General features: G+C 54.1%; 1 protein-coding gene across 10 annotated transcripts; it reads right to left on the minus strand.

Annotated features, from left to right (window-relative positions):
• Nucleotides 1–316: 316 nt before the first annotated feature.
• On the minus strand, nt 317–16,920 carry AQP7 (aquaporin 7). Of its 10 annotated transcripts, none has more exons than XM_086416598.1 (8): nt 16,656–16,920; nt 15,445–15,493; nt 10,501–10,605; nt 2,288–2,411; nt 1,785–1,922; nt 1,459–1,577; nt 1,034–1,251; nt 317–645 (listed from the first exon to the last, which is right to left on the minus strand). In XM_086416598.1, exons 3-8 carry the CDS (start codon nt 10,546–10,548, stop codon nt 396–398), a joined length of 897 nt encoding a protein of 298 aa, XP_086272724.1. In that variant the 5' UTR covers nt 10,549–10,605; nt 15,445–15,493; nt 16,656–16,920; the 3' UTR covers nt 317–395. The 10 variants fall into 10 exon arrangements, with proteins under 10 accessions (XP_086272724.1, XP_086272720.1, XP_086272725.1 ...); XM_086416594.1 differs by having other exon boundaries at nt 10,488–10,605; XM_086416599.1 differs by having other exon boundaries at nt 16,640–16,920.
• Nucleotides 16,921–19,446: the final 2,526 nt, after the last annotated feature.

The raw sequence follows: 19,446 nt of genomic DNA on the forward strand, positions 1-19,446 counted from the left end.
GCAGCTCAAGATTCCTCCAGGGCTGACCCCCCACCTGCCAGCTGGAATCCCTCCCCCATGCCATCCCCTCCCTGCCCTGTGCCTGGCAGCCCACCCTTCCATGTCCGGGCTCTTCTAATCTAGTCCTGTCTTAATGAGGCCACTGATCGGCCCTTCCACTTGCTCCCCTGGGGGCCACCCAGCTCCCAGGGCCAGCAGGAGTTGGAGGCCCCGCAGCTCCTGCCCAGCCTTGGGCTACAGCATAACCTGGGAGCTTCTGAGAGAACCCAGGAGGTAAGCCCCACCACAGGAGGCCCCCAAGAAGCGGGGTTGCCACTGTGGGACAAGGCTTTCTTTATTGGGGTGGATGTAGGGTCACAAATAGTCTTAGAGGGGCTCTAGGCAGATGGAGTCACTTAAGGGTTGTACAAGGCTGAGGGTCTATCTTCGGGGTACACGGAAACAGGGGTGAGGGAAGCGACCCCATGCTGGTGAGACGTGGTCTTGGGCAACACAGATATTTTGTGGTCTTCAAACGCCAAGGGATTCTCCAGGACCTGGGGCTCCTGTCGTTTGTTGGAGCCAATGAAGAACAAGTAGATGATGGCACCACAGTAGGCACCCAGGGGTGGTGCCACCACCGGCACCCACCACCAGTCCTTGGTTCTGCAGGCAAAAGGCAGAGACCTGCTTAGGGGGCCAGCACCCAGCATGGCACCTGTGTCTACCCCAGGCCAAGATGGGAGGAGGGGTGGCAGGGAGTGGAGAGTAGAGGGGGAACCCCCATCCTAGCCCGGGAGCTGGCCCTGAGCCTGGGACACTGATCAGCTTCAGCCTGATTCAGGGACAGCAGCGGGTCTGGGGCAGGGCTGACATTCAGTCTAGGAGCAGGGTCTGGAGAAAGGTCAGGACCCATTCCTGCCTCCCAGGCCGCTGCAAGGGGTGGCAGGGCAGTGGAGGGGGCGGATCTGCGGGGTGCTCCCGCAGCTTTTCCACCCTCCACATGCAGGGAACCCACAGGAAACTCCCAGGAGTGGGCTGGACCACGCAGTACCTGAAGACTTGTGAGCCCCAGCCAGCGAGGAAGGTGAAGAAGCGGGGAGGCAGGTCCCGGGATGGGTTGATGGCATATCCTGAGTTCATGCCCAGGGATATTCCGATGATGACAACAAGGATGCCAGTCACAATGGCCTGCGTCCCCAACAGCGTTGGGTTGTTCCCCTTGTCTGCGATGGCTAAGAGACACAGCTGAAGCATCCCAGTCACCACCACCTGGGGAGAGACACCGTGGCAGCACCTGGGGCCCCCGGTCGAGCCCAAGGGCCTCAGTAGCACCCCCCACCCCTACCCGTGGCAGAGCCATGACTCTGTACTGTCCCATCCAGGGTTCTTGTCCACTCCACCACAGGGGGCTGCCTGCTGGCCCCTTTTTGAGTGGGGGAGGGCCTGAGGAGGGCCACCCGTGCCTGGACCACTGACCTCATCCAGGAAGCCCCTCCACAGTGTCATGTGGTCAGGAAGGTAGGTGGCAAAAATGTTAGCAGTGGCTGTGGGGCCGGTCGTCATCAGCTTTCCCCCCGAGAAGTCGATAATAGCGTCTGTGGGAATACAGACTGAGTGTGAACCTGCCCCCTGACTGAACCCCACCACTATCCCAGAGATGAGGCGGTAGGATGGAGGGCAGGGAGCGCCTCCAAGACTCTTCTATCTCAGCGTGTTCACAGGCGAGGACACACTCAGATCTGCCCACATTTCAGGGGAGGAGGCGGAGGCTGGAGGTGGGCCGCCAGGGGCAGGACACTCACTGTAGAAGAGGCCGTAGATGGTGGCCGCCGCCACGAAGGAGCCCAGGAACTGACCCAGAACGTACACGGGAAACTTCTTCCAGGACATGCGGCCTAGCGCACAGCTGGTGAAGGTCAAGGCCGCATTCATATGGGCCCCTGCAGGGAGGGTCAAGGGTGTCGGCAAAGAAACAATCAGTAATACCAAGAGCAATGACAGCAGCGACGATAATAGCGAGCATCTGTGAAGGGGCAGTCCTCACAGGGACCCTGCGAGGCAGAAACCACTGTCTCCATCTCCCCATGAAGCAAAGCAATGGGTGGAGAGTTCAGTCGCTTGCCTGAGAGAACCCAGCTTGTAAAAACGGTGGGTCAAGGGGGCTCATGAAGTGTCTGGGCAGAGGAAAGTGGCCCGTGAGGGCAAGACACCAGCTGACTTGGAGAAGGGGCTGGCTGGAAGGGGGCTGGAGGAGCCCATGGGGGACACCCGGCCGGGCTTGTCGGCTGGGGCCCGGCCTACTCACCAGAGATGTTCCCCGCCATGTGCACACCTATGGTGACTCCGAAGCCAAAACCCAAATTGACAGCGAGGTAGCTCCCCATTTTACCTCCTAGAACCATGTGGGCCACGGCGCCGAGACCGAACACCTGTAGGAGAGGGCCTCTGAGGGGACTGCCCACCCAGACAGCCCAGCCTCAGAGGAGGGCTTGGAGCTCAGCTGGGGCTCCGTGCCTCCACACGCTAGGTCTCCCTGCATTGCCCTTGGGTACCCCCTTCTGCTGTACCCTCCTCCTCCAGAGACATGCCTCCTCGTGACCTCATCCCGTTGCCCCTGCCAAGGCCTGTCACAACTGACCAGTGGAAGCTGGGTGCGTGCTAAAGAAGGAGTCGGGTGAGGAGGGAGAGTCAGGCTCCCATGGACCTAGCCAGGTGCCTAGACTCCAAGTCCACCCGAAGGGCTTCCAGAAGGACAGGGCTGGTGTGGATTGGACCCCTCAGAGCTTCTCACTCGTCAGCATAGTCCAAAGGAAATTTCTTCAGGGACTCTGCAAACTTCCTTCTGGACTCTGCCAGGACGCACCACCAACCCTCATCATCTCCACACGCATCAGCCCTGGAAGCCCACCCTCAGGCGTCACCTCTTAACTTCTCACCCATGCCTAACAACCAGATCTCATCAGATGACTCTCCCCACTGAGCCCGTTCACAGGGAGGTTAGAGACCTAAATGAAGGCCCTTACTCAACCTCCCCCTGGCCACTAACACCCCTCCCACTTGCGTCTGTACTGCCTTCCCCTCTTGTCTGTGTCTTCTACCCTCCCCTTGACTGGCTCCCACAGACTTGGGTCTCTTCCTTCTTTAAAGTAGAGCTTCCACCTCATCCCGGCCTCCCTGACCAGCTGTGGACTCCTGGATGCCTCCTCCCATGTGAGTCAGGCTCTAGGAAGGACCCATTCAGTTTCAGCTTAGTTGCTAAATCGTGTCCGACTCTTTGCAACCCCACAGACTGCAGCCACCAGGCTTCCCTGGCCTTCACCATATCCCGGAGTTGACTCATACTCATGTCCGTTGACTTGGTGATGCCATCCCACAGTCTCAGGCCCTTTTCCCCTTCCCTGTCCTCCCTCCCAGCCCGGCTTCTGCTTCCCCCGTCACAGACACCAGTTCCCTTGTCCAAGGGCTCCAGCCTCTGGATTTCCCAGTGGTCCCTTCAGACATGATCTCACGTGAGTGTGCTGACTTTCTCTCTCCTCACCACTCTGCTTCCAGAAAGGACCTCCTCGTTGGCTTCCGTGACATGTCTCTCTCCTGGTTTCCCTCTTTGCTCTGTAGCCTTTCCCTCTACACAGCTCCTTCCCACATTCTTCTTCATTCATCTGCCTCATAAATACAGATGATCCCTGTGTTCTATCCCTGGCCTTTTTCATAACCCACCTCAGTCACTCCTGGGTTTTCTTACCAGCTTCAGATAAGCCTGATGGATTAATTCCCAAAACCTGCACTTGAGAGCCAGATCTCTTTTTCCAAATACCTCCGAGAAGTCTCCAGGGTGTTCCACAGGCATCTCCAGCTCTAAAGCTCACCATCTCTCAGAAAATGTGATCTTCATTCCATGTTCCCCCATCCCAGCCAAGTCAGAAACTTGTATGTTCTCCACCGCACATGGTCAACTCTGGTTATAGTCTCCCCAGATCCTACCCAGTCTCCTTGCAGCCAGAGTGACCTAACACAAAAATTTGACCATGTCTGTCTGCCTTTGGTCCAAACATTCCTGGCTCCCTTCCATTTCTAGGATAAAGTCCAAACTCAGTAAGTCACCATTTAAGATCCTTGATTTTCATGCCTTCTGCCTCTCAGTTTCATATCGGGTCTAGTATTCTCTATGTTGAACACTAATATTACCAATAATAGCATTATATGTGTTCTCAGTCACTCAGTGATGTCCGATTCTTTGCGACCCCATGGACCACAGCCTGCCAGGCTCCTCTGTCCATGGAATTTTTCAGGCAAAAATACTGGAGCAAGTTGCCATTTCCTACTCCTGGGGATCTTCCCTATCCAGGGATTGAATCTGCATCTCTTGAGCCTCTTGCATTGGCAGGCAGATTCTTTACCACTGTGCCACCTGGGAAGTCAAATAACATTACTACTATTAAAGATAATAACCATTTTGGCTTCCTTGGTCCAGTGGTTAAGACTCCACACTTCCATGGCAGGGGGTGTGGGTTCCATCCTTGGTCAGAGAACTAAGGTCCCACATGTCACGTGGTGGGCCAAAAACAAACAAACTTAAAGTAAAAAAGAATAATAACCATTTATCGAGCACTTACTATGTGCCAGGCACTGGTAAGCAAGTTCTACCTCTTACCTTCTTTAACCCTTGACAGATGGGCAACCAGAGGTTTAGAGAAGTTGAGTGGCTTGTCTCAAGTACACATCTTGGGGCTTCCCTGGTGGTCTAGTGGTTAGGAATCCACCTGTCAATGCAGGGGACAGGGATTCGATCCCTGGGTTGGGAATATCCCACATGCTGCAGAGCAACTAAGCCCATGGGCTACAACTACTGAGCCCACACGCAGCAACTACCAAAGCCCATGTGCCTTAGAGTCTGCTCCACAATGAGAACACCTTTGCCTTCACCAGAGAGAGCAATGAGGACTCAGTGCACCAAAAATAATAAATAAATCTTTTAGAAACAAAACAAAACCTAAAGAAACAAACACATCTTGCACATGGTAAGCCAGTTTTTTAATCTAGGCAGTTGCGTAAGGCAGTCTCAGAGAAAACGACCGGATCGCTCCCTTCATGCCTTGCTTTCTCATGCCTCGGTGTTTTGCATATGCCTCTCCCTCCCTCTGGAGTACCTGATCCTAGGTCCTGAAAAACGAATACTCTACTTTAAGGCCACATTCAGATGGCACCTCCTCTGAATACTCTCTGTTTTGGATGTATTGCCTCTGAGAGACCTCTAGGTGTCCAGACTGCTGGAAATCAGAGTCTAGATCTACCATCCAATATGATGGCCGTGAGCCACACATGGCTATTATGAACTTGAACTGAGATCTGTAAGTGTAAGGTACACAGCAGATTTCAAAGGCTTAGGAGGAAAAAGAAAATGTAAATCTTAAGTAATTATACATTGATTACATGTTGAGCTGGTAACATTATGGACATGTGGGTTAAATGACTTCCCTGGTGGCTCAGATGGTAAAGTGTCTGCCTACAATACAGGGGACCCGGGTTCCATCCCTGGGTCGGGAAGATCCCCTGGAGAAGGAAATGGCAACCCACTCCAGTATTCTTGCCTGGAAAATCCCATGGACAGAGGAGCCTGGTTGGCTACTGTTCATGGGGTCGCAAAGAGTAGGACACGACTGAGCAACTTCACTATCTATCTATCAAAACTAATTTCACCTGTCACTTTTTACCTTTTTAATGTGGCTACTAGAAAAATTTTACATTACATTTGTGACTCATATTGTATTTCCCTTGAAGAGTTCTGGAGGTTTTGAAAAAAGAAATATCTGAAGAATTGTGGACGTGAGTTGAAGCCATCAGGGAGGATATGAAGACCCCTGGGAGAGGATGAACCTAGGGCTGAACGTCAGCCCTCAGGGGTGGGCGTTAGAAACCCCAGCCAGAGCCACCGTTGAGATGGAAGAACAAGACTTCCCTGCTGGCACAGCGGATAGGAATCCGCCTGCCAATGCAGGGGACAGGAGTTCGACCCTGGTCCAGGAAGATTCTACATGCCTTGGGGCCACTAAGCCCATGCCCCACAACTACGGAGCCCGTTTGCTGCAATTACTGAGTCCAAGCGCCTAGAGCCCATGTTCTGCAACAAGAGAAGTCTCTGCAATGAGAAGCCTGTTCACCACAACTAGAGAAAGCCCACATACAGCAACAAAGACCCAGCACAATAAAAAATTAATAAATTAAAAAAAAATTAAGAAATGGAAGAACAAAGAGAGAATGTGCCCTATACCCCAGAAAGAAGCAGCTTCCCAAGGAGGGTGTGGCCCACATGGTCACGAGCTGCCTCTGGGTCAAGCGTGAGAAGGCCTGGAAAGCATCCCATCGGATGTGACAACCCAGGGTTCTTGAGTAGGTGGGGAACACTGTCTTATCAGGGCATGGGGTCAGAAGTCAGGTCCAGAGAGCGGGAGGGGAGGAGGTGGTAAGGAACAATTGAAGAGACCAGTGGAGACATCTCTTTGGGAACTTGCCTGAGAAGGGAGGGGGACTAAGTGTGATAAATGAAGGGCTCACAGAGAGAAGGGAGGCGTGTTCTATGTTCTGCTGTTTTGGGGAGTCTTGAGTGTGCTCAGGTTGAGAGAGGGAGGGGCTGGAGATACAGAAGAGAGAAAAGAAGAAGCAAAGTGCCAGAGGAGCCTGGGGCAGGGGGTGGATGAAAAGGAGTGGAGGCTCCTGCCTAGGGGAGGGGGCATTTGTGGACCCACAGGGAGGGGAGTGTGATGGGTGAGGAGCCAGACACACCTGACAGTTCTCTGTCAGACTGGAGACCAAGCCGTTTGCTGATGAAAAATGGCCGGTGAGTACACTAGATTTGGGACAGTCTGAGAACCAGTGCATTAGCCTGGAGAGGGGAGGGGAGAGGCCGCTGAGCAGGGCCTGCTGGGTCCCGCAGGAGCCCCAGGACAGGTGCAGAGGAGCCCAGACACAGGCCGGCTTGGGGCCAAGGGTGGGGTGAGGATGAGAGGACAGGGGCAGAGGGGGCATGGGAGTGGGGAGTGAAGCCAGGCCAGGCTGACAGATTCGGAGTAAAGAGATGCAGGGACTGGAGCAGGCATGGAGGGTTTGAAGAGCAAGGTCCCCATTTCCAAGTAGGAGCTCAAAACCATTTACTAAAAACAATGAATGAGTGAGTAAACCCCCTCTGCGCCCCTGTGTGTCAGGGTTGCCAGCTGGCAGCCCCTGGACCTCATCTGTTCAGCACACGTTTTGTTTGATTCATTTGGTTTTGATGCACAGAAGTTTCAGCTTCTCTTGCAAAATCAGAATCTCTGTCAAAAGCAGCCTGCATTCCAGGTGATGTGGCGACAGTCAGCCAGAGTGGTGGCAGCCATGTCCTCACACAGGTCAGCACTCCGCCGTTAGCCACAGTCCCCACCTCCCTCAGTGATTCTCTCAGGGCCCGACAAGGTGAGTTTTGCAGCCCCTGCCCTGTTGCTCACAACCCCAGCTGGGTTTCCAGGGCACTGATAGCCCAGCTCCTCCCCTCCCTGGCCAGTGAACGTGGCCCAGCCTGTCCAGGTGCTTCCAATAGCCACAGGCCCAGCCTGGAGGACAACACCCCCGGAGGCTAGAGTGGAACTGAGTAGAACAGTCTGCTTCCTTCAAGTTGCTGCAATAAATGGGGCCCAAGGTCACTCTAGCTTTTCTGGCGAAACCTTCACGCTGATGACTCATTGAGTTTCCTATCACCTGAGAAAGCCCCCACTTCTTGGCATAGGCCTGACACCTAAAAATAACAACACAATGTCCCCTGTGAGCTTACATCTCACAAAGTTCTTTTACACGTTACTTCCCTTCAATCCTCACGGCAACTGAGTGGCAAATGTTTCTGCTCCCAGGGAAAACCAAGGCCTGGAGAGGGGTCTTGAACTTTCCAAAGCCTGGACCTGAGGGCCTTCCCTCGGCTGGGAGAGAGTTAGAAATCCAGCTAAGGTAAGGGACAGAGCATGGAGATCAAGGGTCAAGATCAGGATATTAGGCTAGACTGGATTTAATCCTTAGCTTAAAATGTGACTTTGTCTCACAAAGCCTTGGTTTCCCCATCTGTGAAATGGGGATAATAATAGCATCTCCCTTATAGGGCTGTTATGAGGATTTGGGAAGAAGGTGCACAGGAGGGCTTAGCATTATAGTGCCTGATATGCAGTAGTGTTCAATAACAACCTCAATAAAGGGAGGAGAACCGCCAACATGGGTAGTGGGCAGGCAGGAATGCATGTGGGTGGTGCCTGCTTTCCCTAGGAGCTCTCAGGAGGCACCCTCCCACCTCCACAGTGCCAAGGTCTAACAACCCTCATGGGGCTGGAATGTCTTGTCAGCAATTAATTACTTTGCCCTGGATTAAGGCAAGAGAGGGTCCAGATGCTGTCTTCATGGCTCAGGAGGGCAGGTAATGGAGGAGAGGGAGACGGTGAGAGGCAGGGAGGGGAGAGCAGCTGAGAGAGTTTGTCAGCTTGAGAATCAACCAACACATATGAGCCACGTGTATGCTGGGTGTCCAGCTCCAAACCTTCTTCACACAAGTCAGCCAGCTCAATATTAGCATCGCACTCACCACTGAGAAAGCTCAAGTTCTGAACAGTTAAGATATTTATGTAAGATCATACAGCTAGCAGAGAGCACAGCCAGCATTCACCCAGCTCCAAAGCTCATGGAGGCCCAGTTTCACACTGTTAATAATGTCTGGGGCCAGACTGGACATCAATCCAGTCAATCCTAAAGGAAATCAACCCTGAATATTCATGGGAAGGACTGATGCTGAAGCTGAAGCTCCAGTATTTTGGCCACCTGATGCGAAGAGCTGACTCACTGGAAATGACCCTGATGCTGGGAATGAGTGTGTGGAAGGCAGGAGGAGAAGAGGGCGACAGAGGATGAGATGGTTGGATGGTATCACCGAAGCAATGGACGTGAATTTGAGCAAACTCTGGGAGATGGTGAAGGCCAGGGAAGCCTGGCGTGCTGCAGTCCATGCGTCGTAAAGAGTCAGACACAACTGAGAGACCAAACAACAACAATAATAATGTCTGAGAAGACAGGCTCTGAGCACAGAGAGACCTGCCCAAGGCCAGCTGATGACTCAGTGGCAGAATGATCAGGATAAGAACCCAGGTGTCCAGAGTCCCCGGGGCAATTTGGGTCCCACTATCTCTCCTACACTGTGACTCAGTGCACAGACACTCACACGCGCACACACACACTCATCCTCTCCCCTCCCCCGACCACCATCTCTGTTGTGCCCCTGAAGCCATTGTTCCCCTCCCCAGAGGCTAACCCTTCTTGTCACGGACCCGGACCTTCATAAGGTACAAGCAAGAGTGGCCACAGCTTAAGGCAGAGGCTAGATGGGTGAGTGACTGGGCTGAGGCAGGACAGGGAGTCCCCAAGAAATCCCACATCCCACTTGCATCTGGATTCTCCCCTGTGATCCCCTTAAAGAGCCCTCCCCAGGTCCCCCAGGACCTCCCAGGTTGCCATACCCTACTACTCCGGGCTGTCCACAGCCCCCCACACTGCTGACTGCTCCCCTTTCTTCTGTAACCTGGTCTCCCCCCACCTTCCCCCTACCCCAGTCACCCAGTCCCTTCTGTGTGCTCTCTTCATTCTTCAGGCTCTGTCCTCAACTCAGTTCATTTTTCTTTCTATACGTTCTTATTGTACAAATTCCATAACCACTATTCATGTTCTGATGAAGTCTAAGTGTTTGTGTCAGCCCAGACCACGTTGCAGAGTTCCAGGCCTCTATACCCAGCCATCCCCACCCCTGAGATTCCCCCCACCCCCAGCAGCTCACCTGAACACAGGAAAGCTGACCTCACGCTGAAATGGCCCCCTCAGCATTTACCCCACATCTGTTGCTTGCAGTCTCCTTTGTTCTGTCTTCTCTAATTCCCCCGGATGTGTGCTTTCTTCTGCATCCCTGGACCAGACTGACCCTGGACCTCCCCACACTCTCTCTCTGTCCTAGGCCATCCCAACAGCTTCTTCTTGGGCTCCCCTCCCATCAGCATTGCCCACTCTGCTTAGGCGCCACACGGAGCCCAGAATTTCTTCCTAAAACCCACATCTGGCCATATCACTCCCCTCCTGGAAAACCTTCAGTGTCTCCGCATCACCCTCAGGATTAATTCTCAAAGCCTCCACATCCTCTCCAATCTCTTTACTCTTTGTTTCCCTTCTCCTCACTCCCAGTCATGCCCACAATGCACCCACCCACCTGTAACTCAGGATTTCATTTTGCCCACATATCGTGAGCCCTTTCTCTCCCAAAAAGACTTGGTGAGAAAGACAAGTCCTTGTTTTCCTATGCTTCTCCCTCAGAGGCTGGGGAAGGGACAGTGTGATCCAGGGCCCAGAGGTGGGGAGCAGGTCATGGGTTGCCCTTACGGAGCCCCGCCTTTCTGAGGCCCACTTTCCTGAGACCCCTTCCTCAGAGTCTGCTCACCCTGTACCCCCCGCCCACTCACCATCATGACATACGTGCTGATGAACTCCGCCAGGAACTCTCGAACATTCTCGTTCTGCCATATGACTTGCATCTTTGTTGCTGTAGGTGTTGAGACCACCTTGGACACGCGGGTGGACCTGAAGCAGCAGCCGGAGGGCCCCATGGGCAGAAATGAGATCAGGTGAACTTACTGTCATGGCTGAGTTAATGGGTAACCCAGTGGCCTCTCCACACATGCCTGCTCTTGCCCAGGGCAGCTGGTACCTCGGGGGTCAGAGGCACATGAGAGCCCAGGGACGTGGAGAGGGACTGGGGTTGGACATCCAGGTCACGTCCCTTCTTCCTCCTGTGCCAGAGACTAGACCACTGGGAAGGTGCACCCATGAGGTCAGGGTGCAGAGGGGGCGGTTGAGGAGCCTGTAAGTGCCATCTGTGGTGCCAAAGAGCCTTGCGGGAGAAGCAGGTGGGAGAGAGCAGGGGGGAGAGTAGAGCTCAGCTGTCTGCCTGCCTACCTGTCTGTCTGCCTGTTTGCTGGGGTCAGAGTTCTGGGGACACAGGTAAGGCATCAGGCAAGATCTGGCAACTGCGAGGCTCTGCAAACAGCACAGGGTGTGGCAGAGTTAGCTCCCGGGCTCTGTGAACAGCACTGAGGCCCGAAGCACACACCAGGTTCTGTCTTTGCAGCAAGGTCCGCATGAACAGATGCTTGTGAGTGAATGAGTGAGTGAATGAATGAACCAATGACAGGGAAGGAGGGAGGAGAAGATGGACTGTGTCTTACTCCCCAGTGTATTCTCAGTGTCCAGCATAGTGCCGGGCACGTAGTAGATGTGCAGAGTACACTCAAATGAAAAAACTGAGACGTCATCTGTTCAGTTCAGTTCAGTTCAGTTCAGCTGCTTAGTCACGTCCGACTCTTTGTGACCCCATGAACCGCAGCAGGCCTGTAACTCTCCCCTAGATCCCCAGCACTCCCACAGTGCCTGACACACGGTAGAACATTGATAAACATTTGTTTGGTAAATGGATGATCGGATGGACAAATGAAAGAGTGAGTTAGAGGCTCTATCTTCTGTTGGGGCTGGGGGGACAAGACTTGAGTTTGGGGAAGGAGACAGCCCGGAGGTTCTGGAGGAGGAGGAGGAGATACCTGCTTGCAGCCTTAGTGCTTATTCAGACTGGTGACCCTCCCCTCTCCCATGCTGCCTATCCCTCGACTTCCTCACCCTGCTGGGGACTGCCACAGCACCCCCACCCCGCCACAGATTCCTGACTTTCCCCAGCCTCACAGCAGCAAAGAGTGAGCCCTGAGAGTGAGAAATGTAAGCCGGGCATGGATAAAGCACAATCTACGTTTCTGGCTGAGAACCCAAGTTCATTTCTCACCCACCCTAGTCCTTGTTCTGTCCTTACTTCAGGAAACAAACCCAGGACTGAGCATATAGAGGGGGATGTAGCGCTGCCTGGACAGTCAGTCCAGTAGCGCCCACCCAACTGCCGCTGCCATGCAGCATCCCATAGGTGTTCCCATGCCCCTGTGACTGGCCTCCTTGGCGCTGAGGAAGAGCCTGAGGCAGCAGGAATTCAAGAACAGTCCTGGGGGCTTCCCTGATGGCTCAGAGGTAAAGAATCCACCTGCCAATGCAGAAGGCACGGGTTTGATCCCTGGTCCAGAAGATCCCACGTGCTGCTGAGCAACTAAGCCCATGTGTCACAGCTACTGATCCTGTGCTCTAGAGCCCAGGAGCCGCAACTGCTGAAGGCTTTGTATCGTAGAGCCCGTGCTCTGCAGCAAGAGAAGGCACCACCACGAGAAGCCCACAGACTGCAACTAGAGGGTAGCCCCCCACTCGCTGCAACTAGAGAAGAGCCTGTGCAGCCACAAAGACCCAGCACAACCAAAAGTGAGTAAATAAACAAATACTATTTTTAAAAGATAGAAGAACAGTCCCAGAAGGTTACACAGAGGCAGAGGAGAGGCAGACAAAGCAGGAAGTCAATGACACCAAGGGAGCCCTGGAACCCTGGCCTCTTCCTCCTCACCACACAGCAAGCAGGATTCAGTAAGTGACAACCACCAACAAACCAATGAACCAAAGATGTATTGAATGCCTAGACTGCCAACTGTGTTCAGTGCATGCGTGCTCAGTCGCTCACTCTTGTCCAACTCTGCAACCCCATGGACTGTTACCCGTCAGACTCTTCTATCCATGGGATTTTCCAGGCAGGAACATGGGATTGGGTTGCCATTTCCTTCTCCAATGTGTTTGGGGACTGTAGTAAAGAACATTGGCATGATCCCTGCTCTTAGAAAGATGAACAATTTACTAAGCAATTACTTACAGTGTAAGGAGTGTTGCAATGCAAGGAGGACAGAGGAGCCTGGTGGGCTACAGTCCATGTGGTCACAAAGAGCTGGACATGACTTAGCAGCTGAACAACAACAAGGAGTGCTGCCCCAAGTGAATGCTGGATGCTATGGGGCTGCAGGGAGGAAGCAAATGACCCAGCAGAGGGAGGAGGAGGCTCTCCCAGAGGAAGGGAGATTTAGGTCGAGAATAGATGGATGGTCAGATGAAGGAGCATCAGGGAGGTCAGGGAAAGTCCTGGGCATTGGAATGGTTTGGACAAAGGCTTACAGTGATGACAGTGTGTGAAGTGTAGAGGAATTCTGCAAGGACGGGCTGCAGAGAGAGGAGGCAAAGCGGCATGAGAGGGGCAGAGAGGGCAGATGGCCTCATAGCCCACGCTAAGGGGTCTGATCCCACAGGGTCTTGGGGTAGAGGAGTTAGGCAGGAGCACTGCCTCCTGCTTGGAGGCAGAAATGAGGGAGCAGGAGTGGAGGATGTGTGAGCAATCACACGTTCAGCCCAGACAGGCTGAACGATAATGGCAGCCAGAGCCAAGAAGGTGCGTGGAGGTGGCCAGAGGAAGGCAGTCCTACGAACAGATGTGTGTCTCATTAGAGAGGAGGATGGAAAGGGGAGAGTCCGGGATGCCCTGGCTCTGGATGGAGCAGCACAATGGTGTGTGAGGCGCATGAGAGAAGCGGCAGGCCTAGGCAGAGGATGGAGTCACCTCTGGGTGTGCTGAGTTTGAGGAGCCCACTAGACAGCTAAGTGGAGGTGACCAGAAAGGAGCCTGCTGGTAACGTGGTCTGGTTTAGAGATACCCATTTGGAGGTCACCCAATCAGAGATGGTCATTTCATCCAGGGGCAAAAATGAGAGAGCTCACAGAAGGGGAGTCGAAGAACACTTATCCTACAAACCAAGAAACCAACCATCAACCAGGTAACTACCTAAATACATGCATGCTCAGTTGCTTCAGTCATGTCCAACTCTTGGGATCCTATGGACTGTAGCCCACCAGACTCCTCTGTCCATGGGATTCTCCAAGCAAGAATACTGGAGTGGGTTGCCATGCCCTCCTCCAGAGGATTTTCCCAACCCAGGGATTGAACCGCATCTTTTATGTCTCTTGCATTGGCAGGCGGGTTCTTTATCACTCTGGGAAGCCCCAATTACCTAGTTCCTTGCTAATTAAGGAACTAAATATCTGACCACTTAGCAACCAACTCTTTGACTAATCAACCTAGCAACTTAACCAACTAACTGGGTCTCCTATTAGCCAACTCATTTAATTATCTAAGCAACCAACCAGCTGCAAACTACTCAATTAACCTCAAGCCAACCATTCAAGCTGCTAACTTGTATTCATCCATTTAACAAACATTTGTTGAGCATCTACTTAGGAGTCAGGCACAAGGGGTACAAATAAACCCTGCCCTCGGATGGGTTCTTCCATAAGGAGATGGGTAACTCCCTCAGAGCAAGCAGCCCCTGGGGGTGGGAGGAGGGCAGCTCAGCAGAGACTTTGGGAGAATGGGCACATGGTGGGTGTGAGGGAATAGGGAGGTGGAAGTGAGCACCTCTTATACTTTTTAGGAGAATGGTGGTTAGATGTGAGGCATGGGGGACAGACTTGTAAGGACAAGGCTGTGACTTCTGGCTGGAGCGCTGGGGGAGACGGGGATCCTTGACTGAGCTGAGACCACAGGAGGCAGGGGGGTTGGCAGGAAGAAGCCTGTCCTCAACTGGGGATAAGCTGTCTGGGCCACTAGAGGGTCTTGGCAAACAGGGTCCAAAGCCCTGGGAGAGTCTTGAGTGGGCACAGTGACGTTGACAGCACAGAGGCGACCCATGCATTCTGTCTATCCTGGAGCACACAAGCAGACCAACACCCATGCTCATGTGGAGCCGGCAGGCAGCAAGGAAAGGAAGCAAGTAGCACATACATTAGTGTGGTATTGAGATGTTCTACCTACTGTCCTACCTACCTACCGGGAGCTAGAGCAGGGAAAAGGGAGAGGAAGGTCTTGGAACGGGCAGCCAGGTCCCTTCATTGAGAAAGAGGCATTTGAGCCAAGACAGGAAGGAGGTGAGGGAGCAAGCCACACGGGAAACTGCGGGGAGAATGTTCACGTAGAGGGGACGGTCACTGAAGGACTCTGAGCATGTTTGAAGGGAAGGAAAGGAGGGGAGAGTGGGTGGGTAGGATGAGGGAAGGTCAGAGAGGAAATAAGCACTGAATAGGCAGGGCCTTAGCCATTGCAAGGACTTTGGGTTTCATTTCACCTCGAAGAGACCTGAGCCTGAGCAGGTGGGAAGTAGTGAATTCAGTTCAGTTGAGCACAACCTGCGTAGGGGCAGCTGGAACCCCCTGCCCAGCCCCTTGACCCTCATCTGGGTCTTTCTGAGCCTCCCCTCACCCCAGGGCCCAGCCCATGCTTGGCTATGGGTGCAGGTGGGAGAAGCTCTTCTTCCGGGCCCCATGGCTGGAGCAGGGTAGGAAGGAGGGAGTCTTGGTGCATCAGCTGCCATGAGGGAGGAGCTAGGATGGGTCAGGGAGGGCCCTGGGGGTGTGTTGGGTGCCGGACCAGGAAGGCTGAGGTAGGGGAACTTGTGGGATGCTTACCGCCTCTTCCTGTCTGACTGAGTCATATTGTCTTTGAGATTTTTAGATGCTGTAAAGCCAAAGAGAGGTCACTGGGGCTGGGGGCCACAGAACTTGGCCCCTCATTCCCATCAGACCTCAGTCCCCCAGGGGAGAAGCCACAGGGACAGCTCCTGCCAGTGCCAACACCTCAACCCAGCCAAGCTGGCAAGAAGGGAGAATGAGGGGTGTGTGTGCTTCAGCCAATAGGGAGAGGCCCTGGAGCCCCACCCCCACCCCTGCTGGCCTCAGGACCCCTGGCCCCCTAGGCCAGGGCCCTGCCAAGGTCCTCCTGACCTTCCCAAGCCTGCAGCCTAGCTCTGGACAATGGAGATGCCCCCAGGCTCCCTGCAGCCTTTCCACCCTCGCACAGGCAGATATTACTGCCTTCAGTTGAACCTCAAACCCTCCTGTTGCTGACTTTCCAGGGCCTTATCTGCCTCCTCCTTGCACACACACACACACACACACACACGGGGACACACACACACACGGGCATACACACACACGCACGCGCACATACACCCCACATAGTATGAGGTCCTGAAAATTCACTTAGTCCATATCCCCACCTCAGAACAAAGTCTACCCTCTCACCTTTCCTGAAGACACCCACCCCTTTTATTCCCATTTTCCTTGAAAATGTCAGCACGAAGGTGAACCTGGACCTCCCTATCTTGCATGCTCCCTATTCTCCAGCCCCATTTCTTCCAACTGCCGTGCAAGCTCCCGCACCTCACCCTAACTGCAGAAACCCTCAGCCCTGGCCCAGGAGGGGCTCCAGAGGGAGAAACCACCCCAGCAAAGCCAGGAATCCATCCCCTACTTGATCCACATTCCTCCCGCTTTGGTCCCTTGCCGCCAGTCTCTATTCGCTCCCCACCCCCACCCCACCCCAGGCCCTCCTGGCAGCCTAGCCCCACGCATGCTCCCAATCTCTGCTCCACCACTGGTCATCCCAACAGTCAATTTACAGGTAAGGAAGCCCAGAAAGAAAGTGTGACGTGCCTGTATGAGGCAGCAACTCAGGACTAAACCAGAACAAATATCCAGGCCTTCAACTCCTAGCTGGGTTCCTTCCCCAGCCACTCCCAAGGTCGTCCCGTGCCCATATGGTCCCCAGGAATGGCATCCCCGAAGCCTGAGTCCCAGGGGAGGCCCCCTGTCCCAGCCCTACCTGGGGCCCAACTCACTCTGCTGAAAGGCCTTATGCTCCCAGTTGCCTGCCTTGGGGCCTCTCAGTCACAGCAGTCCCTGGACAGCTTCCTCCATGACCGTCTCAGGCTCTGGCTGCAGCCCCTGCCAGGGCTCTGTGGTCCCTATGTCCCCAGCCAGAGCCCGCCTCTCAGCCCTCCTCAGGGCGACCCGAGTGCTGCTCTGCTCTGCTCCTCCAGGGAAGAGGTCAGTGGAGCAGGGGTTTGGCCCTTGTCACTCGAGCCAAGTGCAGACACACTGCCCAAAATAGCACCCCTTCTCCTGCCAACAGTGCCGTGGAGACGGGGTTCTGAGGCAGCCCTTGTGAGGTCAGAGGCGGAGCTCCCGGTGGGCACTCTGGGCCTCTCGGTTTCAGAAGAAGGGCCTGTTGTACCAAGCCAAGTGTCCAGCACAGAGCCAGAGGAAGTACCCCCCTGGGTCGTGGAGCTGGGGGAGACTCCGGAGGCCCCTGAATCCCCCTCTGTGGGCAGAACTGCACAGAATGGGGATTTGAGGTAGAAGATTCTGAAGATCAACAGCCAGGTGGAAGGGCTGGGAAGAAGACCCTGAGTCAGTCCTAAGGAAGCCTCCATCCCAAAGGAGGAAGAGGAGACTCAGGCCCTGGACTCTGAGGGGAAGAGACTAAAGCCATATTTGCAGGAAAACCTCAGTCCAAGAGGGGAGGTGGAAGCCAGCCTGGTTCTCTGGAGGCTCTTAGTCTGGTAGGGAGGAGAAAAAGCCTGGGCCTCGTCCTCTGGGAGCCCCCATTTTATTTTAGAGGGGAAAGCGGAAAGCTAGGCCCAGCCCTCAGGAAAACACCTCCCATGGGAACAGTAAGCAAGGCCTCTGGGAAGGAGCCAGGCTGGACCAGAGGGCATGCCCGCAGGTGGGTGGCCAAGGTAGGTCAGGAGCCAGCCAGGGGACCAGCCACTGTCTATGAGAGGACCTCCGGAGCCGGGGCATGCTGCTAAGTCTCTTCGGTCATGTCCGACTCTGTGCAACCCCATAGACGGCAGCCCACCAGGCTCCCCCGTCCCTGGGATTCTCCAGGCAAGAACACGAGTGGGTTGCCATTTCCTTCTCCAATGCATGAAAGTGAAAAGTGAAAGTGAAGTCTCTCAGTCGTGTCCGACTCTTCGCGACCACATGGACTGCAGCCTACCAGGCTCCTCTGTCCATGGGATTTTCCAGGCAAGAGTACTGGAGCCGGAGCATGGGAGCCTCCAAAGAAAGGCAGTCTGGGATCTGAGCAGATGACTTGGTGCTGAGAAACAAGGGAGGGGTTGCTGGTCTGCAGACTGTAAAGAGACCTGCCAGGTGGAGTCGTGGAGGGTGGGCAGTGGGTCCAGAAGGTTCTGAGGCTGGCAGCCTCTTGTGGAGAGGGAGTGTAGGGTTCAGTTGCAAAGCCAACTCAGGTAATAGAACTGTCCTCTAGAGGGTGCCAATAGAACAAGTCTGGTCTGGAACTTGCCTTGCCCAGCCAAGCCACAACTACCCCCACCCCCCACCCCCTGCTCCCTGGCCCCTCACCCCCACCCCCACCCTGCTTCTGCCACTTTGGTTCAGTGGGTTAAAAATCTGCCTGCAATGCAGGAAATGCAGAAAATGCAGGTTCAAACCCTGGGTAGGCAAGATCCCCTGGAGGAGGGCATGGCTACTCACTCAAGTATTCCTAGAGAATCCCATGGACAGAAGAGCCTGACAGTCTACAGTCCATGGGGTCACAGAGTCAAACATGACTGAGTCGACTTAGCATGCACTTGCCCACACACCACCTCTCCTAGACCAGCAGGTCACTCACTCTGTAAGGAGCGACAGAGGTAGGCTGCCCAGTCAGAGACCATCGTTAAGGAGTGAACTCTACCACAGCAGCCCTGTGGCTGAGGCTCTGCCCCTCACCGCCTCTGCAGACTTGAATCCTTCCTTCAGGGAGGTAGAGATGCACCCCTCTACCTCCGAGATAGTGGTGATAGGACCGAGATAGTGGTGGATATCTGCCTTTTTTTTTTTAATAGAGTTTATTTATTTCATTTTTTGGTTGCACTGGGTCTTCGTTGCTGAGAGCAGGCTTTCTCTAGTTGCAGCTAGCAGGGACTAGTCTTCATTGCTGCGTGCGGGCTTCTCATTGTGGTGGCTTCTCTTGCTGCGAAGCACAGGCTCTAGGCACATGAGCTTCAGTCGCTGTGGCGCACGGGCTTAGTTGTTCCACAAAGCATGTGGGATCTTCCCTGACCAGGGATTGAACCCTTGTCCTCTGTATGGGCAGGCATATTCCTATCCACTGTACCACCAGGGAAGTCTGACACCTGCCTTTATTCTTGTGTGTGCTATTGAGGCCAGGGTGAGGTTAAGAGTCAAAAGTGGAGCTCTGGGGTCTTGGATGAGATCGGGAACATGGGCAGAGTTGGAGTGGGCTGGGGTAGGGCTGGTGAGGGAGGGAGACCAGGATCCATCCTGGAGTCAGGGATCAAGCCCTGGGCTCATTTACTGGGCTGTTTGCTGAGACAGATAAATGGCAGGTGACTTAGGATACACCGTGTAAAGTGGAGGGAATACAGGAACCACTAAGCCAGACTGGAGGTGGGCAAGAATCTTCCAGAAGACATAAGATGGACACTGAGTCCTCTGAGGAAGGATGGGGCAGTCGTGGTCCTATTAAGTCATTTGAAGCCCAGTGGGACTGTGAGAAAACCTAACACATTCTGGAAATTGTCAGTGGTTTACAGAGGGCTGGAGAAGTGAGCAGGGACAGACCATGAGTTCTGTCTGCCAGGGCATGCAGTCAGACTT

This window comes from Bos grunniens, chromosome 8, assembly GCF_055505025.1.
Source record: "Bos grunniens cultivar Pamir isolate PY7600 chromosome 8, Bosgru_T2T1.0, whole genome shotgun sequence".
Lineage (NCBI taxonomy): Eukaryota > Metazoa > Chordata > Mammalia > Artiodactyla > Bovidae > Bos > Bos grunniens.

Coding starts and splice junctions, on each gene's coding strand:
- AQP7 (XM_086416594.1), bottom strand. CDS start 15,470: ATGACTCAGTCAGACAGGAAGAGGCG. Junction 10,606..15,444: donor CAGTCAGACAGGAAGAGGCG/GTAAGCATCCCA, acceptor CTGCTGCTTCAG/GTCCACCCGCGTGTCCAAGG. Junction 2,412..10,487: donor TCAGCACGTATGTCATGATG/GTGAGTGGGCGG, acceptor CCTCTCCTACAG/GTGTTCGGTCTCGGCGCCGT.